At 30.3% G+C, this 15,271-nt stretch overlaps 1 protein-coding gene across 8 annotated transcripts in view; it reads left to right on the plus strand.

Moving 5' to 3' along the window:
• LOC134720832 (protein fantom-like) overlaps window positions 1-15,271 on the plus strand; it is a 36,693-nt gene that overhangs the window by 12,585 nt on the left and 8,837 nt on the right. The window contains exons 16-33 of one of the 8 annotated variants that reach the window (XM_063583376.1): window positions 392-509; window positions 865-983; window positions 3,619-3,720; window positions 3,974-4,045; window positions 4,749-4,829; window positions 5,014-5,129; window positions 5,901-5,970; window positions 6,285-6,414; window positions 6,842-6,936; window positions 8,320-8,482; window positions 8,923-9,077; window positions 9,866-10,081; window positions 10,529-10,741; window positions 11,285-11,408; window positions 12,303-12,365; window positions 12,797-12,937; window positions 13,553-13,594; window positions 14,736-14,783. In XM_063583376.1, coding sequence (XP_063439446.1) covers window positions 392-509; window positions 865-983; window positions 3,619-3,720; window positions 3,974-4,045; window positions 4,749-4,829; window positions 5,014-5,129; window positions 5,901-5,970; window positions 6,285-6,414; window positions 6,842-6,936; window positions 8,320-8,482; window positions 8,923-9,077; window positions 9,866-10,081; window positions 10,529-10,741; window positions 11,285-11,408; window positions 12,303-12,365; window positions 12,797-12,937; window positions 13,553-13,594; window positions 14,736-14,783 — 2,068 coding nt within the window. Of the gene's footprint in view, window positions 1-391; window positions 510-864; window positions 984-3,618; window positions 3,721-3,973; window positions 4,046-4,748; window positions 4,830-5,013; window positions 5,130-5,900; window positions 5,971-6,284; window positions 6,415-6,841; window positions 6,937-8,319; window positions 8,483-8,922; window positions 9,078-9,865; window positions 10,082-10,528; window positions 10,742-11,013; window positions 11,069-11,284; window positions 11,409-12,302; window positions 12,366-12,796; window positions 12,938-13,552; window positions 13,595-14,735; window positions 14,784-15,271 lie in introns of all 8 variants that reach the window. The other 7 variants (XM_063583378.1, XM_063583377.1, XM_063583379.1 and 4 more) reach the window with 7 other exon arrangements.

The following is a 15,271-nucleotide window of genomic DNA, read 5'->3' on the forward strand; positions in this document are numbered from 1 at the left end:
TTTACAGTATTAGAAATGCATGTCTGTTACCCCATTTACAGTATTAGAAATGCATGTCTGTTACTGGTATAATAGAGCTGGGTGTTAACTTCAATAGTCTGACTTCCATTTCAATTTTTTTTAAAAGAGCGTAAATTGACAGTTGTTATCCATTTGTTTGATGTGTTTGAGATATATTCTAATTTAATTTTGCCATTTGATTAAGGACTTTCTGTTTTGAATTTACCTCAGAATTCAGTATTTTTGCGATTTTACTATATACCATAAAAGTATTACTCAAAGTCTTTATCAGTAAGACTTAATTAAGTAAATTAGGGTATACAATGAGTGTTTTAAGAACAAAGATTTAAGATAAAACTGTTCTCACACCCTCTAATGGTATATATTACAGGAGAGTGCCATAGATTTTAGTGAAATTGAAGAAGCTTTGGTGCTAGTTAAACAGAAGAAACAGAAAGCTATTCCAGATCCTGACTTCCTACAGAAAGTGGATGTTGAAGTCTCCAAAGGTCAGATTCCAACACACTTTCCCTTAATACTGAATCAAAGAAACATTTTCTTTTCACATCATTCCTAAAATTATACAAGAAAGCTTGTTTTAATGTTTTTGAAACAGGCATATGTAAAGAAAAAGAATTTAATATAAAAGTTTATAAGGAAATGACACTAGGTTAAAAAAAAACAAGAGTTGTAAAATAATTGTCAGAATTGTATGTTATAAAGACATATTTAACTTAGATGTTGAATTATTAAAAATTTTATCATTACAAAATATAATCAGTGGGTTTGAAGTCTTGTTAGTAGTCACCTTAATCGACTCTTAGCAAACAGGAGTATTAAACTTGAAGAACTAATTATTTGTAGATGAGCATAAACAGTTGTTAGAAATACAGGCAGAGTATGCTGAGACTGTCCATGAGTTAGAAAAGACAAGGAATCTATTGGTCATACAACATAAGATCAACAAAGACTATCAACATGAGGTATGAATATGGCATGTCTTACATTTTTGAAACAAAAGTGGTCTGAAAGTTTTCACCACCAAAATTTTATGAAGGACAGACACAGTTTTGGTTTTTTACAATAGATATTATAGTGAGGACCCGCAGATTTTTTTCAAGGAAGGGGGAAAATATGGTAACTTCTATCATATGTAGTAATTTAAAATAAGTGATCTTACAGCTCCTCCTGTTGTAGAAATTGATAAAGATTGTAATATCATTATCACCATCTAATAGAAGAGAATTATTATTCAAGATTCTGTCAACTTCTGTGAGATTAACACAATATTTAATCCTTTTTGATAAGGCCTTTCTCAAGATATTAATTTCACACTTTATTTTGAGGAAAGGTTTAATTTGCTGAAAGTTTTACTTATTTTTGGGAATTGATTTCTTTCAAACAATTTGTAGACTTATACCATTGGCTCAGGGCCATGCCCTCATGTCATCCGTTTTATTCTAAACATTAAGGAACATCTCAGATTCTTATGATTGTCTTTCTTTAAAAGGTAAAAACAAACAAATGGATTGATCTTAAACAACTATTCTATAATGTTCTTTTCATAATCTTCATGTTTGATATTTCCCTTGATTTATATGTATGTTTTGAACAACACGGAAAATCAGAATTAAGCAGTATTTATATTAAGTGTTTTTATAAATTTTGAAACATGTCAGAGGGAATTCCCCAGTTTTGATAAAAATGCGAGAGTTCTCAGAATTCCGATAAATCTATTTCTGTCATATAAGAACTGATGTGGAGTTTTTGTTGAGCCTTCGACTTTAGTCGAAAAAGCCAGACTAAGCGATCCTACATTCCGTCGTCTTTGGCAGCAACCACAAATAATCACTCTGTGGTTAAAGTTTTTGAAATTTTAATAACTTTCTTAAACTGTACTGGTTTTCTGCCAATCTTGGACAGAAGCCTTTTCATGATCATAAGATAGTATCCAGAAGTAAATTTAAAAAAAATAAGATTCCATTTTTTCTGTATTTTACTTATAAATGGACTTAGTTTTTTCTGTGGGGTAACATTACATTCACTCTGTGGTTAAAGTTTTTAGAATTTTAATAACTTTCTTAAACTATCCTTGGTTTGTACCAAACTTGGACAGAAGCTTGTTTATGATCATAAGATAGTATCCAGAAGTAAATTTTGTAAAAAAATAAATCCATTTTTTCCGTATTTTGCTTTTAAATGGACTTAGTTTTTCTGCGGGAAAACATTACATTCACTCTGTGGTTAAAGTTTTTAAATTTTTAATAACTTTCTTTAACTATCCTGGGTTTGCACCAAACTTGGACAGAAGCTTGTTTATGTTCATAAGATAGTATCCAGAAGTAAATTTTGTGGGGAAACATTACATTCACTCTGTGGTTAAAGTTTTTTTCTGTATTTTACCTTTAAATGGACTTAGATTTTCTTCCCGTTAATATTACATACAGTCTGCAGTTAAATTTTTAAAACATTTGTTAGATTCATTAACTATCCTAGATTTTTACTAAACTTGGACAGAAGCTTTGAATTCTTACAATCATAAGATATTATCAAGAGGAATATTTTTATTGTTTTTTTTTCTCATTTTTGTTGAGTCTGCGATTTACAGCAAAAGTAGGCGAGACACTGGGTTCCGCAGAACCCTTACAAATTTTTCTTATATGTCACCTTTATGAAACTGATATTTGATATTGTACTTCCATAAAGAAATAGAGAACCATCTAGGTTTTTTAATTAACATTTAATATACATTCTTGCTCCAGGGTTTGTTTAGTTAATTATGCACATGCATATAGTTTTCTTGACTTCAAGGGGTATTAGATTGAATGGTTGCTCTGGATTCTCCACTGAATTGATTAATTTAAAACTCATGGGATCCTTTCTATGTATGTCTGCTATTAAGGGTTATTGTTGTTGCATAATCTTAATCAAAATACTATACAACACGTTGAGAAAAATTAATTCATTCTGTCGATAAATTTCGTATTATATAAAAATGATCGCAATTTAAACCAAGGAATGTGTACGGAAGGGAGTCATGATCACATACCAAAAGGAAATTAAATATTTAAAGAGTTAGGAATGGGGTCCCTTCTAGAATTATAATGTAGGAAAATAGGTGATAAATATGAAGTGAAATACCTTTTCTCACTCTGAGTCTCAGTAACTGCTGTGGAAAGTAAACTTGGAATCAATAGTACAAGAACAAAACACAATAGGCCTAAGTACATTGTTCATTCACTTTTATCCAGGATTTGCTATTTTGTAACTATTCAGATTACGTAAATTACATTTTACATGTTCAGTTGAATAAGTTTTGAAAATAATATTATCCAGCTACATTTATACATGTTTCAATGAAAACAATGGCAATCTTATCCATCAGAGCAATCTGGTCTTTGATTTATATCTATGGATAAATTAATGAAACAAATGAATATTATTAAATTATGAGGGAAAGGTTTACATTGAAGCTATCATTCCTTCTTCTGAAACTACCAAAAGTATTGAAACCATATGTATTAAAGAAAGTTTCAGCCTGCATAAAACTAACTTGAACTTCTATGTTTAAATTTTATAGCTAGTATGTGTATTCTGTATTAATTTGTTCTGTTTTAGGTTGAAATAAGCAGCACCAAGATTGATGAAATAAAGAAAGAATATGAGACTAAGTTAGATGAATATGCCAGACTATTGGACATTAGAGCTGCCAGAATTAAGGTAAACAATATTCATGGTTTGATCATGTTGTCAAACCTGCAGGTTGAATTGAACAAACGATATAATTAAGAATGAATAAACAAAAATCTAATGAAATACTTGAAAAAAGGGCAAAATAGATTGTATACAGATTAGCCTTATACTTCGCAGGTACTATTTAAGAATTGATATTTGTTTGTCCTTATTCTGAATTAGACAATGTATTTTTACTGTCCAACAGTATATTAATGAGTCAGTTCATTGTGTTTTGTAGAAATTAGAAAGTCAAATGAGAGATGTGGCTTATGGTACCAAGCAGTTTAAGATTACAGCACCTACTGATGAGGTATGGCTCTATTTACCAATTTTGAGTTCTTTTTATACACCCATTACTATTGTCAGTCAATCTGTCTGTTTGTCTTCAACATGTGGGACAATAACTCAAAAGCACTGTCACCTATTTTGATGTAAATTTTGTGAATTGTCTATATTTATTGACATAATTTAATATCTGATATGACATTGGGGAGTTCTGAAACTTTTTTAGTTGGAAAAGTTATTGAAAACTGTCCAGTTAGTGACTCTTTATCATGAATTGGTTACATCAATTGACACGAGGTCAGTTGGCATCAGGTACTTCTTTGAACAAATGACAATTATTGTAATATAATAACATATGCTGTGTGACAAAGGCAGTGTAAGGGAAATTGCATGTAAGTAAAAGTCGTCTATAAAGGTATGACAGCTATTAATTCTGACATGTTAAAATTCTTTTGTTGAATGTGAGTATAAAGCATTGAAAATAAAAAATGTCAATGCAATGCTTGAGATTATTTGATGCTCCTGATAGAATATGATTATGATTGATTTCAGGAGGTGTCATGTGCAGATTAAACTTTACCATAACTACATAACACAGATAAACCAAACATCTTGGATAACAATAGCTGTTTAAAGTAAAATACACACGATATAAGGATTTTTTTAGACTTATGCTACAAGTTTTCCTCATTAATAAAGATGAGTTATCTTTTTTTATCTTTTTTCAGTTGGAAGAGCCAACTCTAGATTTTGATGAAACTATTCACCTGGAAAGAGGACAGAATCTGTTTGAGATACATATACAGAAGGTATATTTATATAGATAAATTTGCTGTAGGAAAGGTTTTATGCTGATTTTGGCAAAACCAGAAAATCAGATATCCACTAAAATGCAACTTTTCCTTAATCCACAAAAGTTGGTACCTACGAAAATAAATGAATCCACAATGTATCATTTTTTCCCTTTATATATTTTTATTTCTATCTTTCTAGATAAGCCTATCAGATGATGGATTGAAGATTCTGGGAGATGATGAACCATTATTGTTTTGTACCTGGGAATTCTTTGAATATGAGATTCAGTCCACCCCTGTTCTTAGAGGAGCAAGGTAAGTGTTCTCCTCAGATATTTTATATAGCATCCTGGTAAAAATAGCATCTGGTTTCTAAAAATTATATCATCACACCCATAACACACCTAAATATGTAAACTTGAACCATTTAACTTTAGCAAGTTGTTTGTTTTATTTAGATTGTTATGAGAGTTTTTTAAAGGGGCACTAGCTGTCAAATACATGTTTGACGATTTGACTCAATTATCATAGTTGATTTAAAATACTAAAACATATATCCAAATTACAAAAAGTCTAAAATAAACAAGTTAGTATTTTATATCAACTATGATGGTTGAGTCAAATCGTCAAACATGTAATCGCTGTAGTACTGGACATCTACTTTTAATATTCAGTTCTACTTTGTTACTTTTAAATTATTGTAATGTTTAGGTACCTGTATTTGACAGCAATTAATTTGTACTTGGAATTTAGGTACTACCGTTACATTTTCAGCATTTTGAAAGTTTTTCTATTTCAAATCTCTTATAATTATGATTTTTAAACATTGAATATTGTATAATTTCTGTACCAAAATATTTAGTACAAATTAAGTACTGTAAAATACAAGAACCTAAATATTACAATAATAAATTAATTTTAAAGTAGAGAGATAGTACTAAATATTCAAAGTAAATTTCCAGTACTACATATTTTAGAACAGAAATATTTACTATGCAAAAGAAGCTGTGCATAACAATATATACATGCACAAGTTCCAAAAGATTTATGCTGATATAAGCAATAATATTTATTTTTAATTTTCAGACCAGAATTTGATTTCACATCACAGTACATTGTCAAAGTGGATGACTTTTTCTTACATTACTTGCAAAAGGTGGGTAAAGTTCATATAAATTTAAATTTATGTCACAATATTTGTATTTAATTGAGCACAAATATCTTATTTATTCAGTTGGTAATTTACCTGAGCTTATTTGTTTTTCTTTCCTTTTAAAATTAAAACTTTTAGACTTAAAAAAAAAACAAACTTATTGATGAATATGAATATTAATGAATGTAATTTAAGAGTGTACCAGTACAGAATTAAAACTGAGTCAAAAACATTCTGGTATTATATTTGACATTTGATTAAGGGTTAATGAGACCAATACATCAACACGAAAAATACAACCTGATTTTCTTTTCTAGGAATCTTGTACCATGGAACTCCATCAATCATTTGGACAGGATTACAAAACAGTGGCTGCTTGCCAGATGGTATTTAAAGATATATTTGATAAACCACATGGTAGAATCCATGGAACTGCTACACTCATAGGTAGGGTTTTCTACAAATGATAAATTGAATAAATAATTGGTAAAAAATATGACTCATTGATATGAAATAAAACATGTAATTGACCTCACTTGTTTTAGATATAAAATGGAGAACAAAAAAATCAGTGAAGGCAGCATCACATATGTTTTGAGGTCTATTTATGATTTATGACAAATTTTTCAATTACAACTTTCTGTGTATATAAAAGTTTAAGGAAAAACAACACTTACAGATATTTCTTAACCATTGTTAAGGTTGCAATGTACCTTCAAGTTTTTTTCAGATATAAATAAGTATCAGATTTCCTAGTTACAATTGTATCTTGATAACATGATAATTTTCTATAAGATCTTTCAAACTGAGGTATAGAATATATGAAGAACTATTTAGAAATCCTATGTTACAAACAGATATGTTTTATTAACAGGTGTAGATTCTACAGGATCAGGTATTAGTTTGGGTATGGTAGAATACTGGATTAGGTTACGAGTACCAATGGAACAGGCCCTCAGACTCTACAAGGTAAAAGCTCAATTCATATTGATTTCAGTTGGTGAAAGGAGTATGTTCGATAAGGTCTTAAAATGGCCCCGTGTTTTTGCGTAAATTTAAAATTCGGATTTATCGACCAATATCACGCTTAATTATAGCCAATACATTGACTAGCTAGGATATCAACTATTTTGTTAAAAATTTTACGTTTCTGCGTTTCATTACGACGTCACAAGTTGTACTCATATTGTTTTTTCACGAAAAAATCAATGAAAATGGGTGAATTTCCATAAATCATTAGACAGGAAACATAGAGCGCATACGTCGACAACAAAGATCTTTTAAAATAATGCTGGTGAAGACATTTCACATGTCTTATTTGAATCTTAAGCTTGTCGACGCCTGTACTCTATGTTTCCTGGTCCTTTATTTGGTTGAAATCTAGCTGATTTTGTCACATTTCACCAAAATCCCTTATCTTGACTTTTTTGGGATGTAAAAATCAACGTGTTAGAATTAAACTTTGACAAAAACAGTTCTGTTTAACTTTCTTACATGTCTGTAAGGCAACTTTAAGCATTTGTTATCTTGAAACAATGAACTTTATAATTGGGGCCAAATATGGCCCTTACCGAACTTACTCCTTTACATATGTTTTCTATTAAATATATAACAAACAAAAATTTACATTATGAGAAATTGAATAACTTATGTCTTTGAAATGATAACATGGAACCATTTTTAAACTGAAGATTTAATATAAACAGATATCATTGACAGAATAAAGATTGATTGTAAATGAATGGAAAATACTGTTTTGAAGTGTTTGCTGAGACCTGAAATCTATTATCATAACAAATCAGTGGTACAACAATAACATGAATTTTGTAAACGTTAGTAATAAGACTTGCTACAGATTATGCACATAGTGATAATAGATTATTGTTAGTGGGTCTCATTGGGGTCTAAGCGTGAAGCTGGATTGCTGATTTTCTTGTAAGCGTGACATTTTAAAGTCAAATAATTGTGCTGTTAAAACGTAAAATGAAGTCTAGAGGGATACGGGAAACTGACAAAACAGTAAGCGGGATCCGGGATCACAACCCCCAAATGAGACCCCCTTGTTACAGATAATCAAATGTACGAAGTAATTTAGACAGACTATTCTTTAAATCTTGAAACCACATTCACTGTAGACGGGAAAAACTTGCTTCTGACATTTTTGTGTGAATTATTATTCACGCACCAGGTAAAAAAATTATGATTATTATTATCTCGGGAGACCACAGTCATTGTCAACTTGGAAACAAAAATATTTTTGTTTAAATTCTCAAAGAAGTTAGTGTTGCTGTTAACCTTATTATGTATTATTATTAATGCACCAGGCTCAACAATCATGTTTTTTTTCTGCAGGAGAGAACGAAAGCTCTTGGTTACATAACAACAAACAAGAGAGCTGCTGAGATTGCTATTGAGGCTACAGATGAGGTGGCCATGAAACGCCAACAGATAGATAACATTAACCAGATGCATATCAAAATTATACGCTGTAATGGACTTCAGTCTAGGAGGAAAGGTAAACTATATTACAAAAATACTCATATCTTTAAAAAGAATAGTGCATGCATTTATTATTGCGATTGTTTGAAAATGGACAAAAATAAGTAATTAATTATTGTTGTTTTAGAAAATACTGCATGAAGACACTGCTATTAAAAATCTAAAAAAAATAATTTAATATTGTGAAACCTATTCTGTTGCAATTTTTAAGTTATCAAAACATCACTAAAATTTGCTAGTCTTGGTAGAGTCACAATATGTAAAATTAAATAATAAAATTTGGTTTCAGTAAGTATGAATATAATTAAAATGTTTATCATAAATGAAAAAGAAATTAGAAGTTCTAATTTTAGGATCAGTGAGAATTATACATTTAAGCTAACCATATTGATATAAATAATTTAATGTAGTAGATGGAGTTGTGAAGTTGATTCCTTGTGACTTTGTTATTTACAGGTGTGCAGCCATCACCATATTGTGTGTACCAGTTTTATGACAACAATGATCATGATACACCTATCATACATGCTAGTAACAACCCAGAATTCAACGATCATAAAACATATCCTGTGGCCATGACATCGGACCTTGATCAGTACATGAAAACTAAGGTATTTGTCTATAAGTTGCTGTGTGACATTAGTTCTAAGCCCTACAGTTATTGAATGTATGTAGAATGGCAATATTTAGTAAATGTTATTTTCTGCTGTTTTCTGCTCTTTGATGTGTTTGACACATTCCTCGTTTCAGTTCAACGAAAGGAATCATGTATTTAAGATTACATTACTTGATGGGTAAGCAAGAAAATGATTTTATTTCTACTTTCAATCTAGAGTCTTGTGTATTAAAATTAATTTTAGAAATGAATTTTGCACTTCTAAAACATAAGAACAATGTATAAAGGTTCTATCCCATAGAATATTTGTCTCTCATAATTAGAATGAACTATGATTATGTAACAAAATGATTATTATGTATATGTAATTATATAAATGACTTATCTTAAACTGACAAATATATTTGATAGAAACTTCTTGTAGCAATCCATTTAATGTTACTGTTTTTCAGCTGGTAGCATACCTTTACTGTGCTAAGATATCTTCTCTATACATTTCAGCAACTGACAATATTTGTGTTTGATGATATCTTCTCTATACATTTCAGCAACTGACGATATTTGTGTTTGATGATATCTTCTCTATACATTTCAGCAACTGACGATATTTGTGTTTGATGATATCTTCTCTATACATTTCAGCAACTGACGATATTTGTGTTTGATGATATCTTCTCTATACATTTCAGCAACTGATGATATTTGTGTTTGATGATATCTTCTCTATACATTTCAGCAACTGACGATATTTGTGTTTAATGATATCTTCTCTATACATTACAGCAACTGACGATATTTGTGTTTGATGATACAGACCCAGAACAGGCATCCTATCTTGGCTTTGCTGAGATACCTTTGTTACCTCTGTGTCACAACAAAGGTGTAAAGGGGGTGTTTGAACTGAAGGGTCCCAGAGGTACTGTCAATGGTACTATGGAGGTTGATGTCAGATTCCAAGAGGCTTATCTACTTCCTAAAGGTGGTCTTCCTCAGAAAGAGGTGAGTATGGCATGATAGTAGTACCCTTTAAAGATGTTTATACAGAGCATTCTGCGTCTGACATCCTTCTATAATAAAAAGAAAAACTGCCTGGGTGGTTTTGTGGTTGCACGCTCACCTCGAGTGCATGAAGTCATAGGTTTTGATCCCAAGCCTAGTCAATCCCTAAACTTTAAAATTCATATATGCTGCTTTTACTCTAAGCAAGCAGCATTAAAGAGAGTAAAGACCAGTACAGCTAAATCTGATAGTGATGCACAAATCAAGTTACATATTTACATCTCTCTTTAACATGTTCTGATATGCAAGCGATATCCGACTGGGCATTTAATACTTATCGATCATTATCATCAAAATTTAAGAAAGAACTTCAGTTGCAAATATTATTTTGGATGTTAAAGTACTGCTATTTGTTTCTCCTTCAATATATTTTCTCTCTTTTTCCAGGAGCCAATTGCCACAGTAAAGGTAGTTGACACACCATTAGATGAGACACTCCGACCTCCATCTACTCCAAAGGAAAGGAGTAAGATAGCAGCAAGATTCCCTCCCCCATCTCATACCTCCACACCTATGACAGGACAGGAAGATCATCATGAAGGGGTAGCAGCTCTGTCTGACATGATGGCCACACCCATTACACCAGCAGCTAAACCAAGGGTCAGTTGTAGCTTAAATTTAATAACCTAAAACTGTATTTCTGTTTAAATGCATTAATTTTAAATTAAATTTGTTTATTAATCCCCTGATAATGGATAACAAGCATACTACAAACCTTGTATTATGGTAAATATTTCTGATAGATAAAGACGGAGAGTACATAAGTGTGTAGATACAAATTATTAAAATACTTGAAAAAAATACTATTGTAAGGAAATCAATGTAAAGCCATTTTCTTAGAATTGTTAGATTATTGTTACAACTTTGTTCAGATTAAAGGAAAAGAATGGCCGATCTTAGCTATGAAATGGGATGAGTTTTTACAAGGTAACAACATTGATGTTATGTTTATTTTGTTTGGATTAATTTTTACTTTTGTGTTATTTGAAAGGAAGCTGAAATTGTTTATGACTATTACACTATAAACTTATGTTTACTTATGTAACCAAATGAGTTGTCAATGTCATAAACTTGAATTTCATCTTTTTATTTTGAGTTTATTATTTCTTGCATGATGTTAAAATTAGAAATATTCTTAAACAGAAAAAGGTTTCTAGACGTTTAGAGGACTCAGCAGAACAACCCACTGTTAATGCTGCTGTAGCAGACGCTGTCTCAAGTATGCTACCAAGCATGTCTGATACTATCCAATCAGAAACATTACCAGGTTGGTATAGTGTTGATGTTAATATCTTTAATATGGTATAGTGCTGATTTTATGTGTTTTTGATGGTAGAAGGTTATAGTGTGAATGTGCTTTACATATAAACAAAATACATTGCTAGGTTATAGGTTCAGTATTTCTATTTTTAGTACAAATTAATTTAGACCTTTTTTTTTATTAAGAATGTGCATGAGTAAATTATTGTTTCATCACTTCGGAAATTTATAAAATGATAAAATGATTATGTCTATATTCAAAAGTTTATTTAAGTATTCTGCTATCATTTTAATAAAAAAAAAAATATTACAACATATTTCAGAAAAAATTATTATGTCCAAAAACACAAGTGAAAATGAAAAAAAAATAATTCTATATTGCATCATATTTTTTGGTAAATTGACCAATGATTTAAGCTAGATATGTTATTGCATATTGGTAATTGATGCACAATGTCTGAAATTGGGTTTAACTGACTTTTTGCTCTAATGTGTGTTTGTTAATTTTCGATTTTATATAAATACACGCAAGTTGTGCGAGAAACACATTAACTTTTGCCAGACAATCACTATTCTGTGGAATAACTTAAAAATTACAGTTTATCACTGGAGGTTTTTTTTGATAAATACACAATTCACACAGGAAAACACCATGCTGACAAACAAGTCGTATATCTGCTTACATTATCAGAATTGTCAAAATACAAGAAATGCAAATTTTAAAGTCCTGAACACGGAAAATACTGTAATGGAGTGATGAGTATATAAGATTCTTACAGTGGGGATAGAAATCTATTGAAATAGCCTCTAGGTACAGATACATCAAAAACTAAAATCATTTCACAATTTCATCCCACCATGATTAACTTTGCACTAAGAATATTGCCACTTAATTCCACAGCACCAGATGATAGTCCACGTCCTTCAACAAGATCAGGGTCACGAAGAACATCAGAAGAACAAGGTATGATCAACATTGATGTAAATTAATGACCTTGGCATTTGTCTTTCAATGTCAGGGTCATCTAGACAATCAGAGAATAAGTCATTTGATCAAAGGTTGTTATATTGGACAACAGATCAAGGAACATTTTTCAGAAGATCTTTATATACATTTACTTTCAAGCTAGTTTTTTTCACTTCTAAACAACCAGGTTAATGTTTAAATCATTAAAGAATTGTGTATGTATAGAAGGTACCTATGAAGACAGCATAAAAATAACATTTTCAGGATTGCATAATTATATCAAAGAACTATACAATTTGCTCTTACACACAAACAAAAATTTAAATTTATTGAACATGTCAGTATACACGATTAAAAAAAGTCATCTACAAATAACTTCATTACCAAAATTTAAAAAAAATCATTATCATTATCATTTGATTTATTAGTTGAAGAAGTTTACACCCCTCGTAGTTCTAAATCAGGAACTCCACGAAGTAAAAAATCAACAAGTCCACCACACACACCTGTGCATGTCTCTGAGCCACATACACCTGAACGAGTTTCTGAGCCACGTACACCTGAATCAGGTAGATTTGCTACACTATGTTTATCTGTTGTCACTGCACAGAAGATCCCCACACTGAACCTAATTCTTTTTCATGTTCTCTTTACTTCTGGCTGTTATAAGCTTACAAGTTCTGATTTCTAAGTGCTCTTTCTATTCACTCTTTGTTATTTGAAAAAATTCATCACAAAAAAATTACTTGAAGTGCCTTTCTCTTTTCTTTTTCTGTTTTTTTATTTAATTACTGAACAAATTAATATGTTTAATATTCACTGGTAATGGATGAAGAGCTTATCACTTAATTACTTTGCAAATTTGTTTTTCATGTTCAACATTTTACCTTCTTTTCAGCTTTTTGTATTAAGTGTGTTTCTTGACTAAATTAACATAGTTGTTTTATCATAATATTGCAAATCTGTGCCTATATTTACAAGTCCATTTAATGGATTTAGACAAATGTTCATCATTTTAGTAAAGAATGAGTGGAATATATTATAGTAATAATCACCAGTGGTTTATTATTACATTAAATACCTAAAAGTAAATACTTGGTAACAGAACATATTTGATTTTATCATAACTTTTTTATATGGTCATTCATTTTCCATTTGTTATCATTTTCATTAATCATGTACAGGTGAAAAAACAACTTCAACTTCAAAGGGAGATAATTTACCAGGTAATAGTGTGCATATGATAACTTGTTCAATGAGTTTACTCCCTTCACATTTTCATTATCATAAAACAAGAGAGAGGGAGATAAGGGAAACATTCTATTGCAATAAACGCTAAATTAGTGATAAGGAAGTGAAAATCTGTTTTCATGAAAGTTATCATTTCATGGGTCATTTTAATACAACATTGAATTTAATCATCTAAAAAATAACTTAACTGAGCTTGATTTACATAAAGTTATTGTCATTGTCTGAAATCTTTTTAATCTCACCATATATTGATCGTACTATTTACATTTTAGCTTCAGATAAATCAAAAACATCATCTCTTCCTCCAAAAGGTCCTCTAAAGGGAAATAAGTCTGTAACTGACAAGGGAGATAAATCTGGTATCATTTTGTCATCATTTACTCATATTAATCTCTATTTGATTTCATTAACATGTGTGGTTTCATTATTTGTTGCAATTTGTCATTTACTCATTTTACTCATTATGTGATTTCATTAACAGGTGTGGTTTCATTGTGTATGTTTACAAAAGGTTAACTGTTTGACCCCCTTTTTTGTTCCTACAAATATGTTATGTGTTAATAAAGCTGGTACCAAACTGATACTTTTTGATATACTGTTTAAATATAATCTTTTCCAGTTTTGTGTTAGTCTGTTGCAAGTATTAAGTTTAGTTTCGGGTTATATTTTATTATAAAAACGTGTTTTTCGGTTTTAAAACTGTTTTCATGGATTTGCATTTACTGTAAAATTAGCTAAAATAATCAATTACAACAAACAAAAAAACCACAATGACAAATTTTCTGAGGAATTATGTCTGATATAATGCCTTGTTTGCCAACTGCAGAATGTAAAGAGTTTTTTTGGTGGATTATCATAGAATAACATAATTTTGTACTTATTATGACTCTTTAGGTATTAAGTGAGAAAGAAAAAGAAGCCTAAACAATTTTCTAAATTAGCATCTGGTCAGCCTCAATATTGACCTTATCATAAAGCATTTGGGAAAACCCTAATGATTTGTTGTGTAAATTTAACCCTAACATGAATTCTTAAGGAATGGAAGGGAAATACTAAACCAATTATCATTCAGTGTGATGCTTTTAAATTGTACCCTTATCATTATTAATCATTCAGGTACAACAAGGGGAACTAAACCTGTTCCTAAATCCAGGAAGAGATTAGGTAAAAGGCTTGGTGTGAATGAGAATGGTGCTAGGTGTCGTCTGCAACTCTTACTATTTTATTTGGAAATAATAATTTGATATATATAATTTTCAAAAAAAATGAAAAAAAATGCTTGTGTTTTGAAATTCAAAAATCTTTTTTTCAAAGAAGGCCAAAAAAAGATGTCTTGTATTTCCAGTCTCAAACCTCTATAAAGTGAAGGGTCAGTGAGAAGTTACTGGAAATACAATATTTGTTTTCCTTTGGCCAAAATGATTGACAGAATGAAAAAGATTAATATCAATTGGTTGTATTTTTATCTAAATTTAACTGAGGGGTAAGGGTTGCACTGTTTGATGGAAAGTTGTGTCCCTTTGTTATGCATTATAGTATATAGATATAAGTTATTTAAAATGTATAGTTATTATCTGGTATGGAATATTGTGTAGTCTCCTGCATGTTATTTTAGACATTTACAAAATTTGTTAATTTTACTGGTAATCAAT

This window comes from Mytilus trossulus, chromosome 6 (genome assembly GCF_036588685.1).
Source record: "Mytilus trossulus isolate FHL-02 chromosome 6, PNRI_Mtr1.1.1.hap1, whole genome shotgun sequence".
NCBI lineage: Eukaryota > Metazoa > Mollusca > Bivalvia > Mytilida > Mytilidae > Mytilus > Mytilus trossulus.